Below are 15,677 nucleotides of genomic sequence, written 5' to 3'. Positions count from 1 at the left end.
TTAAATGTACAGATAATAACTAGAATTTATTTACATGGTGACTGTGAAATAACCGTCCAAAACTGTAAATAATGGTCCCATCAAAACTCTGTATTTTTAATCAGTCTTTTATGTTTTTTTTTTGTTTTTTTTTAAAAATGTGTGACTCTAACAGTAAAAAGAAAAGAAAAGATTATTTTACAGATTATTTTCAGCATTTTTTTTAATTATTATTTTTTTTTTACAGTTTTTAAAAGTTAGAATACTCCATGTTTTTTTTAGTGTATTTGTCTGACACCTTTGCTGCCAGATTTTTACAGTTTGTGAATGTTGCACTATTTCACACTTCTTTTTTTTTTTTTACACCTTTTTTTGTACAATATATCAGCAGATCCATGTCAACTGAAAAACTTGATTTTTAAGGTCAATAATGACGTCAGTGTTTAAGAATTTAAAAGACTCAGAAGTATATTGACTTTTTTCTTTTTTTTAAAAATATAAACACAAATATTTGATAAGGATCCCTTCAAAACTGGATATTAAAAAAGCTGCACTGAGCTCCAGAGGTTCGCTGAATAAATAAAGCAGCCACTAATGGAAAAAAAAGCGAAGGCACTCCATCTTCAGGTGAAATAACATCGCTCAGTTCTTCCTCAACTTTTTGTTGATTTGCATTTGTCTCGAAGAACTCCAAGAATACATTAATAACATCATCTCACCTGAACATGGAGTGCCCTGGGTTTTCTCCATGGTTCCCTGGATCCTGTTTTACTTCCACCTGCTGCACCAGAGAGCATCTGTCATCTGATCAGCCATCAGATCCATGCAGCGCTGCAAAAAAATAAGCCATCCAGTGCTCTTTATGGACAAACTACTGTATTTATAGGAGATTTCTGTCCCTATATTTCTTATTTTTTTCTGTTATAATATCTGACATTACTCATCTTTCTTTAGTAACATCAAAATTCATTCAGATTCTCGTTAAGTGTTTGCATCTATAAGTGATAATGAACACAGTATTTATATGAAGTCATTAGGCCACGTCTGCCCTGAGCACAAACATGGGCGTCGGCTCTGTAGCTGTCATTAGTCATGAGCTGTTTAATTGTGTAATAGCAGTGGGTAATGAGTACGATCTGTTTTGCTCGTGTTCGTTTGAGGTTAAATTAACTTTGCATGCTTTTAATCTGTCACGAGATCTGTTTATCTGTGGCACAGTGTGTGTCTGTGTTTGCAGTGAGGTGCGTAATGATCAACGATAGAAGAACAGATTTGTTGTAAGTCCTGTGAATCAGAAGGCTGGTGGAGCAGGCAGAGCCGGGTGGAGGGAGGGAGGGAGGCAATCTGGCAGGAGGAGCTGCTGGTTGGCTGCCGAGGAATGAGGGCAGAGGGGCAGTGGACCTCAGGGACAATAATCCAAAGTCAAAATAAACACAAAGTGAATCAAAAAGAGCGAGCGGAGCGACCAGGCCGAAGCGGCACACTGACTGAGTGAACGATCTGGCAAAAAAAGCAGACGGGAAGCCGGGGTTGAAATACTGCTGCGGTGTGAAGGTTGATGCTCAGCAGGGAGGGCCAGAGCAGCTTTAGGTCCACAAACAGAAAGAGAGACGGACACAGCAGAAAGCATTCACAGCATCTTGAAGGACGTCTCGATTCCTGAAATGTATCGCGAGGAAGCTATGAGCGAGGATGTGCAGGTGTTTCCTTTGCAGACGTTTCTCCCACAATGCACCACAGAGGCATGATGCACAGCTGGAATATACACGGTGTAGAATGTATTTATTTTAGTTTGTTTTAAACTCTAATTTTTGAAAACAATTTACAGTCATTTTACATATTTTACTGTTTTGTTAAATTACAAATAAAAACTGATAAAATCACAGAAAAATAGTATTAATTTACATGTTTAACATGAAGAAAACAGGCCAAAACCGTAAATAATGTCCACATCATATATCTGTATTTTATTTATTTATTTATTTTTTTTTTTTTACAAATACTAGTTTGGTTAAATTACATGACTTTTACTGTATTTAAATCAGCAAAAAATGTTGTTATTATACAGATATTTGTCACTTAAAAAAAAAAAAAGTACATTAGGGACTGAAAAATGGTAAAAACAAAACAAAACAAACAAAAAAACAAATCAAATAAAATTAATTTAAAAAATAAACTTTTATTTTACTGATTTTCCCCCCACTTTTGTTAATTTCCACATAACTTTTAATTAATATAATAAAAAGGGAAAATCATTTTTATGCCGACTGTAAAAAAACAAAAAAATTGAATCAAAACTGTGAATTATGTCCTCATTAAAAATCTGTATTTTATTTTATTTTATTTTATTTTATTTTATTTTATTTTATTTCATTTTATTTTAGTAATTTATTATTTTACAGGATATGGCCAAAAATATCACACTTTTCCTGTATTTAATCACCTAAAACTATCATTATTTCACATATATTTGCCTTTTTTTGTTTTTAATCTTTTTCACATTTTTTGAACGTTACTGTCTTACATCGTTTTTTCAACATTTTTCTGGCACCTTTGCGTCCAGATTTTTTTTTGTGTGTGTTTTTTTGGGGTCTTTTTTACAGTGTGTAGATGATGGTGGGAACAGGACTGACAAATATGTGGACATAACACACATCAGTGAATCCTAATATATGTCATTCTTTACTTCAATAGTACTTTTTTGTGTGGTATGACTCTTTTAAAATAAATAACGTGTGTTTTTATCCATACATCCTTGACATAGTTCGCCAAATTGTGAACTGGGTTAGAAGTAAACATGTACTGTTGGTTGTCGGGAGCCTTGTTGAGCTCGTGTGAGTTTCTGTGCATTTTTTGTTTTCTCATTGGACATGTCTGGCCTTTTCACGAAGCTGAAAAAAGGTCAGCGTTGTTGGACTTCAAACAAAAACTGCAAAACCTTCCTCACACACACACACACACACACACACACAGGTGGAGTGAATATGCACACACAGTCCCTCACCGGTGCTCCAAAGAAGTCCAACACACAGCTGTGGTCTTTATTCTCAGCAGCTGGGACACACACAGTGAAACACACACACACACACACACACTGGCTTTGTCCTACAGTGAAAGAGTAGGAGGCAGAGTGACTGACTGAGGGAACAAACAAGAGCTGGAACACAATTCAAAAGCTTTGGGGATTTGATTCATGCGATAGTTTTGAGATTAGGGACACAAATATAGACGATATTACACACGATGTATTATGTAAAGGATGAATCCGTTTAATATATCGCTCAATTTACTTTATTGTGTTCCTCCTCGGCAGAGTATTTTAGGCAAACGGGTAGAAATCCAGCAGGATGTTTCAGCAGTAAAAATAAAGAGGAACGGAGCCATGCGACGAGGTTTGTTGTGGAGGAAAAAAAGCCACTTGAGCCGAAGGGGAAAAAGAATGATGGAGACTCCGAGAGATTAAAAGAGTTAATCTGTGGCTCTGATTTTGTGGGAGTTCAGGGTGAAACAAGGGCTACTCTCATCTCTTCTCCCCCGTCTATTCTCATCCCTCCACTTGTTATCTCTTTAAAACCTCTTACTGGGAATACAGTGTTGATTCATGCCGTCCACCATTTGTTCTCATAGCTACAAGAGGGGGGTAAACAGATTCAGTTTGCATCCTGTAACAGCAGCACTGACTCACCTTTTCTCTCCTTTTGGTCCACAGACACCATTCTGGGTCCAAAGACGTTCCTGGGTGTCTCTAACTTCAGCACTTTCCTGCTGGACCGGTCCACTGGGATGCTCTTCCTCGGAGCCAGAGACGCCATACTGGCTGTGGACACCAACAAACTGAACGAAAGACCAAGAAAGGTATTGTTTTTTTTAGAATATTTATCCCATTATACAGTGTTATGCCAGTTATTTTCAGCCTTGATGTATATAAAATTAGATTCAAGTGATGTATAACAGCCAATTTCTCTACAAATTGGGTGCTGCTCGATGCCAGTTTCCATTTTTTATAAACCATCTTGATATTTGGACTAGATTCACAGATGGTACAGGTCTTTACAGGATAAAGAAATCTATTTTATTTCAGCAGATTTTGGACTCATTTATAAATATATAAAAAGTTGCAAAAAAAAGAAGTTTACATACACTTTTGGCTGTCGATGGAATTTTCATTGACTTCTATACATTTTCTGTCTTTGTCACCCAAAAACAATCATGCATGTTGGTTCTTTTGTAGATTTATTAGAGGTCTTCTGGAAATATGACAAAAACATACACTTCTAGTATTTGGTCAATGTCCTTTTCACCTCATCTGGGCTTCCACAAGCTTCTAATTTTATCTTTAAACGCTCCTCTTGATGCAATCTGTTGGCTTTCTGACACAGACTTGTTCCTTGATCACAGAGTCTTGATGTGGTTAAAGTCAGGACTATGGGGAGACTAGTCTAAATCCTTCATTTCATCCAGATTTATCCATTTCTTAACCATTTTTTAGGCCATTGTCTTGTTGAAACACACGCGTCCAACTTTCTAAACTTTTATTCACGGCTGTTTATATGTGGAGAAAACGAAAGAGAAACTTTGGGTGATGATTCTCACACTGACTATTAATCAGCTACTTATGATTGTTCTCTCTGTTCTCTCTTTTCTCTTCCTCCAGATTGTTTGGGACGTACCAGAGGAGAAGAGGAGGTCTTGTGTTGCGAAGGGAAAGACGGAGGTGTGTTTCATTCCCCCACACACACACACACACACACACAGATACCTTCTTCTTCTTCTTTTGTCCAGTTCAGCTCAAACTTAATGAGCGGTTGTGATTTACACAAACACCTAAGTGCTGTTTTAAGTCAGACGGTTGAGAAACACGTCGCCGACACACATCCTCGTCTCTGCGTAACCCGATTTGCAGTGACTCATGTTATTTACAGTCTTGCATTAATCCGGTTGCAACCCAGGAAAGTCCTGGAAAGCAGAATCATGTCTGAGGAGTGCATAGGTGATACATCTGACAATATCACTTATTGAATCAAATTGTAGGTCTTCTATTGCGGATCTTCGAGATTTAACCATCTCATCTCCCATAAGTAATGATGCCTGTGGGCTTTTACTCACTTTGTTGAAGCTTAAACCTAAATACAGTCGATTTGATTGGGATTTAAACTGCTCTGAAAGTGATTTTCTATGTTTTTCTTACTTTCTATGTTAGAATCGTCCTTTTTACCTTGAGGTGATTTAAAGTTTTTGAGTCTTAGATTTGTTCCTGGCATTCAAGGAGTCTGATATATCGGCATCTGTCAGTGTTTTTTTATATATGAGATACAGTATATGTGTGATATTTTGAAGTATGGTCTCCACTGTTTTGATCTCTATGCATTTCCTCTGTGTAATCTGTAAAAAACTGTTTAGATGTTCAACCACATCTGACACCACCGAGCTTATCAGCCTATCAAGGTGTATAATGTATAGATAAAGATCGAAGAGCGATCAAGACGTTTTCAGTCAGTAAAATCTTCTTTTTCGTGGCACAAAGCGAGCGTGCAGCCACAAAATCCTTGCATAAGGCTGCGCAATATTGCAAAGAACTGACCTTTATGATATTTGCTTTTGTCTGTGATATTTATTACAATATGAATTTTCAACCAGATGGCTTGGATAGCTGTGTTTGGAAAGAATGAATTATTCTAAAATGATGAGGGTGATTTTGTTGGGCAACGCATCGAAAATGAAAGTGTAAAAAAAAAAAAGAAGAAGAAGAAGCCATTTGGGATCTTTCTCGAATGGTGTAACATTTGCAAATACACCAAAATGAGTTTTTCGCTCTGCACAACATTCAGATCGAGCTTTGCGTGCGTCATACGGAGCTTTGAGGTGCTGATTTAAATCGTCGGCCCGCGTGTCAACAAACTCGGCGCCTTTAAATCGGAAGAAATTATGTTCTATCAGACAGCCTTTCTCGTAGATTAACCATGGAAAATGACAACCGTGATAGTTTTCTTTTGTGTGTGTGTGTCAAGCAGGAACAAAAGTTGTAGCATGATGAGTTCACTTACCTCACGTACTTCCTGCACACATTTTAATGCTGAAATTATGCATTTTGCAACTTTCTCCCTCTGCTGTCAGCACATCCCATGATAATAACTATGGGTTTATTCTGCTAAAAAGTGTTCTAATGTCTGATTTAGACGATGCCACTGTGCGGTAAAAAGCCACAACTGAGACTGATTCTTCATTACTAAAAACATTTTTCATTTAGAAGTAACTCCGCAGCCTCATTTCAACAAAGCAGGGGTTGTGTTTTGAGATGAACCCTTCAAAAATCCCCACCGCTATCCTTTAGGTAAGATTTGCGTTCTGATATTTAATGTGGCTGTGCACGTATTTTGTGCTACGGCGTGCATTCGTGTGTGTTTTCCACAACCCCTCGCTGTTAGGCGTCGGATGGGAAGTTCTGGGACTCGTGCCAAGACATCGTCAGGGGTGTGTGTGGAGAAACACAAAAACAGTAAGAGCAAGAGAGGCTGTATGCGAAGTCACAGATGTCCAGTAACCGTCTATGGAAACTGATTAAATAGAGCGTACTGTACACCCAAGCTGTACGTCTCGCTGTGCTGCGGCCAAACTGCTTACAGTAAACTAACTACTTTTGTTTGAGTTTACTGCTTTGGTGGTTTTAGCATGCCGGACTGAAATAGAGCTCAAATAAAAGGCTCTGGAGGAGAAAATATTTCCTCAAATGACCCGATAATGCTCCCAAAAAATGCCCCAGTCCAGTGAAACGAGGTCAAATCAAAAGATAAACAAAGCCAACGGAAGGTCGGCGTTTCAACAGAAGGGAAGTGCAATTAGTCATGACCCATTTTGTACACTCATTATCAGCACGGTTTGCTGCCTTCGAGTGCGAGGAGGTGAGAGACCGATAAAGGCAGGAAAGTTTTTTTTCCCTTCCCTGCAAAGACATCGATTACACGAGTCTGGAGAGAGGGGAGGGAAAGGGAAGGAGAGGGAGGAAGACTCAACAATGTGTTTGTGTGTGTGAATCATACACATGAACAAATCGGGGCGGGTTAGCAGATTTACACAAGGCTTTATTACTAGAAACAGGATGTTGCTAAATCCAGGAAATCAGGGATGTTGAACTTATAAATGAGATTTCAGAGGAGTTTGGTGAAACATCAGTCTTCTTGACAACAAGCTGCTCCTTCAGTGGTGCACACTTCAAGCAGGCTCCGGGGGGTTTAATCATCCAATCATCTGCCACATCTCTCAAACTGGGTGATAAATCTGCTCCTTTCAGTAGATAAATGTCAGTAAGCTTTTAGCAGGCTCGTGTCAGGATGTATAATTTCCACAGTGAAGTCATGGCAGCTTTTACCATTAAAAAGAATAATTATGATCACAATAGAATTCAATTGAATCAAATGGAACAGAATGGAGCCATTCGATCCACCCCATGCCAGACTGTGAATGAAGCTTATTCATATGAATGAGGTTAATTTGGGCCAATGAAATAGCTAATCCCGAGTTGATCCCATTGTTAGCAGCCTGAGCTCACGTTCTCTGGCTCCGTGGGCCCGCCTCACGTCGAGATGCACCCAGCGTGCCGCGGTGCCGGTGGGGAGGGTGGGCTGATTTGGGTGACATGATCTGGGCATCAGAGGCGATCAGGTCTCTGGGGAGGAGGTGACTCAGGCCTGGAGCTCATCCAGCGTGGCACACACACACACACACACACTACAGGCTTAATAAAAACCGCCTGCGTCATGGCTTCACGGTAACAGGGGAGGGACGATGGGGGTGTTTTTCCATAACAGCTGCTGACTGAATATAAGGAGAGGAGAGAGAAAAAAAAACAAAACAGAGTGGGCGTGAAAAAATATGTCATCTATAATCTGCATTTTTGACGCCGACAAAAGGAGCACATGTGCTTTGTGTGTGTTTTATATAAATATATATGCATGAAAATGAGCGGTGCGTCAGGCCTGTGCTGGCTAGTGAGCGGTGGGGATCTCAGGTGTCGCTCCCTGCACTGGGGGTCTCCAATTTCCAGTCAGAATCATTGATTGTGGAGCTGTTCTCAGAATCTACTTTAAGCTTTCTCTAAAAACCTCAGCGTGGTTATTATGGGTACACATGGGGGTCACAAATAAAACAAACAACATCTACTTGTAATGGCATTTTTTGGTTATGCAGTGAAACATAATTTAAGTACTTCTGGTGTAGCTGGGTTTTATTGGATTTTGTTCTCCTGTGCGCTATGTGTGGTGGTATTGTTTTTATTATAGTGTATTCAATATGCCATGTATTGTGATGTTGCAGCTGTCCTCTAACACTATCTTATCTTAAAATGTTTGTTGTGTCAGACTTAAACTACATGCATTATGCTGCAAAGAATCAGTGTGTAATTTAAACACTGTAAGTCTCATTATGCATCATGTTTGTAAATTTAAATATACACTCTGCCTCCTAATTCTTAAACTCACTTTTTATTTCTGTGTGTTTGTCTCCCCCTGCAGGTCGACTGCAACAACTACATCCGCCTGCTGGAGTTTCTGGGAGACGGACGCATCTATGTTTGCGGCACTTACGCCTTTGACCCCCAGTGTGCCTTCCTGGTTAGTGTGTCCGCCTTCTTGCGTGTGCAGATTCACCCACCGTGCATTAATTGCTGCAAATGAACGTCTAAGGCGAGATGCCACCACTCATCCACGACAGCACAGGGACAGGCAGACGGGAACATGTTGCGTTGTCCGCCCACTGCAGTGAATTTATTCACATTTAAAGTCGTTCTAGGACCTTAGTCACTCACTTTTTCACGGTAATTATTAAAAACAAGTCTGCACTGTGAATGTCAGGCGTAGGAGAGAATGATTAGAGTCAGTTGTGGTGAAATTATTAGCAGCACAACTCAACAAAAGGTGACGACTAAGAGATTGAACAGACACTTTTGTACTAGAAGTAGCTGCAACATACATAATTGTTATTGTAATCTTGCTTCTTTTCTTGTCGTTTTGCAGGAGCTCTCCTCCTTCACCCTGGAGAAAGCCGAGGATGGAGGGGTGAAGATGGAGACGGGGAAGGGCAAGTGTCCCTTTGAGCCCAGTCAGCATTACACAGCTGTCATGGCGGGTCAGTGCCTCTGGATTGATCAACTGACTTGTTTGTTTTCAGGTTGCTCAGCACGTCAGCCTTTTACTGTATTTCCAATGAGCAGTGAGTAAATCAAACCCTCTTTCTGTCTAGGGGGCACCCTGTACACGGCAGCCACCAGTAACTTCCTGGGAACCCTCTTCGACATCTCCCGGGCGACGGGCCCAGAACAGGGACGCATCCGAACCGAGCGATCCATCAACTGGCTCAGCGGTGAGACGCACCACATTCACACGTTAACACAAACGCACCATATGCTGGCGTCGTAGGAGTGAGTAAAGTTGTGTGTCCGTGTGCAGACCCAGAGTTTGTGAGCTCGGCCTTCATCGAGGAGGCCCCAGACAACAACCCGACAGGAGACGACGACAAAATCTACTTCTTCTTCACCGAGGTGGCCAAAGAGTACGACCTTTACACCAAAGTCAAAGTGCCCAGAGTGGCACGGGTCTGCAAGGTAACCCAGCGACTCTTGATTGACGGATTCCTTGATCCGCATCGACTGTGTTCCCCTCGATCTGATCTGTCTCTGTCTGTTCAGTCGGACGTGGGAGGGATGAAGACTCTGCAGCGACGTTGGACCACTTTTCTCAAGGCTCAGCTCGTGTGCGAGGACAAACCCAGCGGCCAGCGCTACAACATCCTGACTGATGTCTTCACCACGCAGCACACCCCAGGCGACCCCAGCAGCACACACTTCTATGGACTGTTCACCTCCCAGTGGTAAGCTGAGGGAGCGTCGATGTTGTGGGGTACTGCAGTATTGTTATTGCAAAAACTTTAAAGAGCTAAGAGCACTGAGAGCAGCAGGAAGCGCAACAGAGATGCTCTGCTGATAATAGATTGGAAATTTCAAAATGAGGTCTTACCCCCACATATGGCTCTACATTTATTGAATATTGCATGCATATGTGTAGTTTTCTAAAGGAACATGTCCTCTTTTTGAAAAAACAAAAAACAAATATAAGCTCTACAGTTAGGTTTCAACTAAAAACTTTAGTGTAAGAGAAGTCAAATTTACAAAACTGTTGATAGCTTAGTGATACTGAAAGGGAATAAATAAAGATGTGTTGGAACATATTTATTCACCTTCTTACTGAGAGTTAATGACAAGGTTGAACTCATTCTTGTAAAGGTGCAATAATAAAAAACGTATTATCCCTGAAGGTCAAAACTGTTGTCCTTCTGAGCCACACCGATGTTTTTGAGAGGCAATTTTCTTTCTAAATTCACAGAAATTACACCACTTAGGAGGCTGAAAACTGTGACAAGCCATTCCGTCTGAAGACTTAACCAAATCGAAGCTAAAGTTGTGATATTTACATCATATAACCAACCGTCTTAAAAATGAAGGCATCTTTCGGCTGAACTGCAGGATGTGTTTCCACAGAGCAGATAGAAGACAAATGTGGAAACAAATCACAAATGGAAGCAATGCACCTGCAGGCAAAATCTTGTGTATACTGATGCCAGTTTTTTTTCAATTTTTATGAAATAAGTAATCATTCTTGATCATTTGTGTCATTGTAATTTTCTTATACTGCACAAACTAGATTTGGAGTCATCTACTTCTAGCCACGGTTGTACTATTTTCATAGAGGCAAGCTTGCCGTTTCCCCCAGTTTCCAGCCTTTATGCTAAGCTATGCTAACCATTTCTTGGCTTCATATTTACTGTACAACTTGTGAATGAAATAGAAAACTATTCCTTTATCATCAAACATCTTCAGAAGTCAACTCTTGGCATTTTTAACGTTTTTTTTCCCTCCAAATCAACAGCTTCAAGTGGTAACTATTGTTTTCTTCTCCATAGGGAGCGTGAAGAGATGTCAGCCGTGTGTGTTTTCAGCCTGTCTGACATCAGCAAAGTGCTGGACGGCCCCTTTAAAGAGCTGAAGAAGACCTGCGAGACCTGGATCAACCCTGAACCCGTCCCCACACCGAGGCCAGGCCAGGTACTCAACTACCTCCCACCTCATCTGTCACTACCTGGGCTTTACACAGTTCCTTTAGTCGTGTTCTACAATAATGACTCAGAAATAACATGTTTGTCCTTTCATCTAGTGTTTGAACAACGCATTGAAGGCCGACGGGTTCGAGTCGTCCCTGAAACTTCCCGACAAGGTGCTGACGTTCGTGAGGGATCACCCTCTGATGGAGAACAGCGTCACTGCAGCGCCCCTGCTGGTGAGGAAGGGAGTCAGATACACCAAGCTGGCTGTGACTCTGACGGGCAGCGGAGACGAGAGGAGAGGGGCGGTGCTGCATCTAGGAACAGGTGAGGAGAGAGGGATGTAGAAATGAAAGGAGAGGGCAGAAGGCTGTGGAGATGTGTTCTCAAACTTGATGTCAAAATAAAAGTTGATGAGTTGTGAAAGTGGAAATAAACACACATATTAAAATTACAGACAAGCTCTGCAAGTTCTTAGTGGGAAATACCCCAAAACCATAAATACCGACACTGATTGTGTTTTGTTGCAGACCGTGGGGAGCTCCACTGGGTGGCAGTAGTGGGCCAGAACGCCACCTTACTGCAGGAGATTCCTCTGTTCACATCACAGGAGCCTATTAACAACATACTGCTGCACCAGGTAGAGCACATGCATCTATACTCCACACACGGCATATATTCATCTGCAGTTCTTGCAAAAGCTTGTTCGGTGATTCTGGAAATGTTCCCTGTGCTTTCCAGGGCCGGGCTCTGGTGGGCAGCCCTCTGTCTCTGGCTCGTGTCCAGGCTGAAGGCTGCGCTCTGTACATGGGCTGTGAGGTTTGTGCCAGAGCCAGAGGACTGGGCTGCGAGTGGAGCACAGAGGAGAAAGCCTGCAGGTCCACAACAGCCGAGTGAGTACTACAGGAATATCACAATGAACTGGAAGTTGTCCAAAAAGTGGAGCTCAAAGGCAGACAGCAGCTGTATTGGGTTATAAAATGGCTTATTGTTGTGTAAAAACTGACCTAGTTTTATGAAATTGTGTTAATCCTCTGATGCTGACCAAGGCTGTCCTTGTACAGACACACATTTGTAAAGCAGTAGATGCAGGAAAGTAATGTTGTAAAGGAAACTAAAAAAGAAATGACGATACAATCCTCAAATGAGTAGAGCCAAAGTAAAATCTTCAAAAAACTCCTCATTGATTGTGATTTTGTGCATGTCCAGGCCGGGTCCAGGTGATGTGGTGGATGATGCCCTGAGGAAGTGTCACACAGAAGAGGGTAAGTGTTTGCAAATTCAGATTTATAAATTAATTTTTAAATCACAGACTATCCCAAACCTGTGTAACATCATTGCAAACAGACAATGCCTTTTATATCATTAGGAAGGCAGGACTTAAAAATGTGGGTTTGCAAGGTATGTTTAGCTTTTAGTGTCATGAAGGTGGCTCTCTTTAAACCTGCTAGATCACCATGGTAACATATACTGCACAGCTAACCTGCTCTGGAGGAGGTTCTGAGACTTCATTAAGCGTCTTCATTGAACCAGTTCTTTCCCGAATGGTTCTCTATGAATGATACAGATTCTCAACTGAGGGAATGTGTTTATCTGTAAACCTGCTGGGTTGTATGTTACTGATTCCACTGAATGAAGCCGTGCAGTTATAATATTGCAAACTGCATGTGTTGCATTGTGATAGCATGCATTTATTTGGTGATGGAGAAAATGCATGAATATGTCTTAATGTTCGATCCTGATTTGCTGCCAAGTCCGTTTACACTGCTGGTACTGCAGCTATTAGAACACAGATTAGGAAAATCGACTAGTGTGTTGGTATTTATCACAGGTCATATTCAGTCAATAATATTCATTTCATTTTGATGTGGCCTGAAATTAATATCCTGCATTATCAGAGAGCATCAGACCTTAGTACGCTGCTGCAAAATCATGTTTAAATGTATGGAGTTTAAAGCTGTAATGTGCAGCTGTCATGTTAGAAATAAGTGGCTGCATCGATCAGTGAAATTATTATATTAGCACATGAATATCTTTTTTTTTTTTTTTACTAGCAGTCTCTTGCACCATTTGCAGTAGCAGCACTTTTTACAGAAATAATTGTTTCTATTCTTCACAATCACAAGAAGCAGAGTCTGAAGCAGAAAGCCTGAATTCACTAATAAAGCTGATAACGGCATTGTGTTGTCTCTGATTCAGGTTTTATGTCAGCCAGCTTGCCGATGTCGACCTTGCTTCATATCACTTCCCTCAGGTTTGTTTCTCTGTTATTCAGCTGTCTCCCTTCTCTCCTTCAGGCCGTTGCACGCCGTCCATCAGGGAGCTGCGGGTGTCTTTGGGTTTGCGCCTCTTGCTGCCATGTGTGCAGCTGTCTCCAAGGCCCTGTGGCTGGGATCATCCTCCTGACAGACACACCAGGCAGCACCACTCCGACCTGGAGGTGACTGTCACCATGGACAGTCTGGGCAAATACATCTGCACCTGTCAGGTACACCGACAGAAAACTCTCTGCTTTTTATCTTCACCAAAGAGATGGAAGCAGCTCATTTTCTCTGTCTTGTCTCTCTGCTCCAGGAGGCAGGACCAGGCATCAGAGACCCCACTCCCTGCCGCAGAGCAGCCTATCAGCTCACACTGGAAGACCCCAGTGCTGGAGGAACAATAGCATCAGCCGGAGGTCGCCATGTCCTGGCTATCTACATCCTTTTCTTCTTCTGCGGTTTTCTGCTGGGTGTGTTCCTCCTCTACTTTGTGACCCGGCGGCGCAGCATGTCCCGCCAGGGCCGCCACCTTCCTGATAATTCGCTGTCATCAGAGAAGGGGCGGGACTTGCTGGGCTCCTCAGCCACTCCGCAGTCCCCGAGCAGTGCCAGCCTGATGTCCGAGGGATTCCGGCTGACGGAAAAACGAAACGGGACCACGACCTCCACCACGACTACCACGCTCCTCAGCAACCAGGGTAACGGCGGTCCCCACGGCAACAGCTACAGCGGCACCCTGATCAACAGCAACCCCAGCAACGGCCACGGCAATTCCCTGTACGGCAACCTCAACACGAGCAGCAGCGGGCTGAAGTTCACCTCGGAAATTTTAGCCGCAGACCTGCTGGATGGAAGGACGGGGGAGCGGGAGAGGGTGAGGCCCGAGGGGGGAGAGAGGGAGTCGGGGGAGGGGGACGAGGTGGACGAGGGGCTGAGGGATGGGTTAGGGGAAGGAATGAAAAAACTAGAGGAGGAGCTCAGCAGCTTTCCCATGTTTAAATCGCCAGCACCCCTGGCCAAGTGCGAGGAAAGTTCAATATGAAACGGTGACATGAACATACTGTCGATTGCACCATTTTGCATCCTCCAAATGAACCGAACGCTACAGGAAAAAATGCAAAGTGGCGACTGCCAAATGCCTTTGACTGGGAGCTGTGGCATGAAGAGAGACTACAGAGATTTATGAGAGATTGAAGTTTATGTCTAAGCATGTGAGAGAGAACATGAAGCAGTGTTGGGAACAACGACTTACTGTGGGTCATCAGGATGAGAGCCACAGCTAAATAAATGTGTCAGATGTAAATATTAAATGTAAATATACACAGTCTGAAATTGACTGTTAACATGAAAGTGAGCGGGTTTATCCTGCATTTGAAATGTTACCAAGAATCAAAGATGAAATGTCTACATGTAGACATGGAAAAGCCATATTGTCTTTCTCCTTAAACCTGTTTTGTTGTTGTTCGCTCTCATTCACTCCTCCTGATGGCACTGCAAAGCAAAAGTGCACTTTTTCTCGCTGCACCTCTCCGTCTCTTGCTATTTGTATTTCTCTCTCTGACACACCACTCCAATCCCAAACCTTTGATGGGTCCAAAGGCACCAAAGGACTGCTGAGCCATAGACCAGACTGCTGGGGCTTCAACCAGAGCGACTAAAAAAACTATAAACCCGCTGCAGAGTCTTCAGATGGCGACCATGACGGGGCTGTTCCTGCCTACACTGCTGCAGAGGTCAAGAGGCCGATAGAGGCCCATCTGTCAGATCCGTGTCAGTGTGGAAGATGCACAGCAGATGCAAGAAACTGCCCACATCTGTCGCTGTTCACGTTTGCCATCGCTGACACAGAAGGAAAGCAGAGGATGCGATATTCATTTCAGTCTTGAAGAACGGACCGTGCCAGACTCGAAGCCACCGTCACCTCATTTTCTGTGTGTGTGGATTCAACATAAAGATGTATTGTTTTTGTCATGTTGTTTTGTAATAAAAGGTTAAAAAGTTGCTGTCATCCTGCTTGTTGTTACTGTCTGGATCAAACCTGGATGTGGGGAAGATTTGTAACGAATGGTGACGTGTGCGTGAATGAGTGACTCTGTACATTTAAAACTATAAAAAGCCTGGGTTCCAGCTCAAGATTCAGTTTGAACTTTCTTTCTTTTTTTTTTTTTTTATGATACTGCTACTGTTGAGATTTCTAGGCAAGAGTTAGATCAGAAGACTCACCACGTGTCTGGAGATCTACATTCAGCTGATCAGCTTAGGAAGTCTGGAAACTCTTGCTAAAGGTTGCAAAAATGTACATATGTGCACTTCTATAGCTGTACTTCTATATTTCCTTTATTGATGCTC

General features: G+C 42.3%; 1 protein-coding gene across 1 annotated transcript in view; it reads left to right on the top strand.

The window, feature by feature from the left end:
* The window catches only part of sema4f (sema domain, immunoglobulin domain (Ig), transmembrane domain (TM) and short cytoplasmic domain, (semaphorin) 4F), a 62,752-nt gene extending 47,429 nt beyond the window's left edge, over window positions 1-15,323 (top strand). The window contains exons 2-15 of the mRNA XM_008292064.1: window positions 3,689-3,834; window positions 4,634-4,693; window positions 8,487-8,585; window positions 8,988-9,099; window positions 9,214-9,333; window positions 9,420-9,574; window positions 9,659-9,840; window positions 10,930-11,071; window positions 11,181-11,394; window positions 11,598-11,707; window positions 11,809-11,960; window positions 12,277-12,332; window positions 13,365-13,555; window positions 13,642-15,323. Coding sequence (XP_008290286.1) covers window positions 3,689-3,834; window positions 4,634-4,693; window positions 8,487-8,585; window positions 8,988-9,099; window positions 9,214-9,333; window positions 9,420-9,574; window positions 9,659-9,840; window positions 10,930-11,071; window positions 11,181-11,394; window positions 11,598-11,707; window positions 11,809-11,960; window positions 12,277-12,332; window positions 13,365-13,555; window positions 13,642-14,370 — 2,468 coding nt within the window. The 3' untranslated portion in view covers window positions 14,371-15,323. The remainder of the gene's footprint in view (window positions 1-3,688; window positions 3,835-4,633; window positions 4,694-8,486; window positions 8,586-8,987; window positions 9,100-9,213; window positions 9,334-9,419; window positions 9,575-9,658; window positions 9,841-10,929; window positions 11,072-11,180; window positions 11,395-11,597; window positions 11,708-11,808; window positions 11,961-12,276; window positions 12,333-13,364; window positions 13,556-13,641) is intronic.
* Window positions 15,324-15,677: the final 354 nt, after the last annotated feature.

This window comes from Stegastes partitus, unplaced genomic scaffold (genome assembly GCF_000690725.1).
Source record: "Stegastes partitus isolate 25-593 unplaced genomic scaffold, Stegastes_partitus-1.0.2 Scaffold781, whole genome shotgun sequence".
Lineage (NCBI taxonomy): Eukaryota > Metazoa > Chordata > Actinopteri > Pomacentridae > Stegastes > Stegastes partitus.
Note: the sequence above shows the minus strand (reverse complement) of the source record. Positions and strands in the feature narration are given on the sequence as shown.